General features: G+C 23.5%; 2 protein-coding genes across 2 annotated transcripts, besides 2 other annotated features; both read left to right on the plus strand.

Annotated features, from left to right (window-relative positions):
* Nucleotides 1–4: 4 nt before the first annotated feature.
* On the plus strand, nt 5–424 carry EDI_035680 (60S ribosomal protein L35, putative; the record flags this gene model as incomplete). Its single annotated transcript, XM_001734022.1, has 1 exon — nt 5–424. One exon carries the CDS (start codon nt 5–7, stop codon nt 422–424), a length of 420 nt encoding a protein of 139 aa, XP_001734074.1.
* Nucleotides 425–437: 13 nt separating this feature from the next.
* Nucleotides 438–581: a sequence feature (AT_rich).
* A 4-nt stretch (nt 582–585) lies between these two features.
* Nucleotides 586–657: a microsatellite.
* Nucleotides 658–691: 34 nt separating this feature from the next.
* Nucleotides 692–1,121, plus strand: EDI_035690 (protein phsophatase-2A, putative; the record flags this gene model as incomplete). The annotated part of the gene is made up of 1 exon (XM_001734023.1): nt 692–1,121. A coding segment is annotated over one exon (430 nt), but the record flags the coding sequence as incomplete, so codon positions are not given.

Below are 1,121 nucleotides of genomic sequence, written 5' to 3' on the forward strand. Positions count from 1 at the left end.
TGTTATGGCATCAAAAGAAGAAGATGCAATGAAGACAATTAGAGATTTAGATGTTGATTATTTATTAGTTGTTTTTGGTGGATATCTTGGATATTCATCAGATGATATTAATAAATTCTTATGGATGATTAGAATTGGTGCAGGTGTTAATCCTTCTTTAAATGAAAATAATTATTATAATCATGGTACTTATACTGTAGGTGATCCTTCTAATACATTTAAATATAGTATGATGTATAAAATGTGTTATCATAATTTTTATAAAGCTTCTAATGGTTATCATTCTGGAATGGATGCAGTTAGAAGAGAAATTATTAAAGAACAAACTTATTTCAAAAATATTCAAGAAGCTTTCACTTCTCAACATTGGATAGTTAGAATTTATAAAGTAAATAAACCAAATCCAATAGATTCTTTACTTTAATCTTTTCTTCATCTAATTAAGAATTAAATTAATTCATTTTTAACTTCTTTTTTTTTTTATTAAAAACGTCAAACTTTATTTATTTTCAAATTTATATTTTGTTTTTCATTCTTTAACTAAAATTATAATTTATTATTAATTTTTATTAAAATTTATTCTCTAAAAAAAAAAATTTAAAAAAAAATTAAAGAAAAAAAATAAAAATATTGAAAAGAAAGAAAGAAAAATAAAAATATACAAAAAGATAACATCTAAAAAATCACTTTCATGTCATTTTTTAGTGAATCCAATCTTGATCGTATGATAGAGAATCTTCTCAATATGAACCTTATTCCTGAAGATGCATTACGTGCATTATGTGATAAAGCTAAAGAAATATTATTAAATGAACCAAATGTTATTAAAATTGAATATCCAGTTACAGTTTGTGGAGATCTTCATGGACAATTTCCAGATGTAAAAGAAGTATTTAATATTGGTGGAAAATTACCAGATACAAATTATTTGTTTTTAGGAGATTTTGTTGATAGAGGATTTCATTCAATTGAAACTGCATCATTAATGGTTGCACTTAAAGTCAGATATCCTAATCGAGTTCATTTATTACGAGGAAATCATGAAAGTAGACAAATTACTCAAATATATGGATTTTATGATGAATGTATGAAAAAATATGGAAGTAGTGATGCATGGCAAA

This window comes from Entamoeba dispar, genomic scaffold (assembly GCF_000209125.1).
Source record: "Entamoeba dispar SAW760 scf_1105229457955 genomic scaffold, whole genome shotgun sequence".
Taxonomy (NCBI): Eukaryota; Evosea; order Mastigamoebida; family Endamoebidae; genus Entamoeba; species Entamoeba dispar.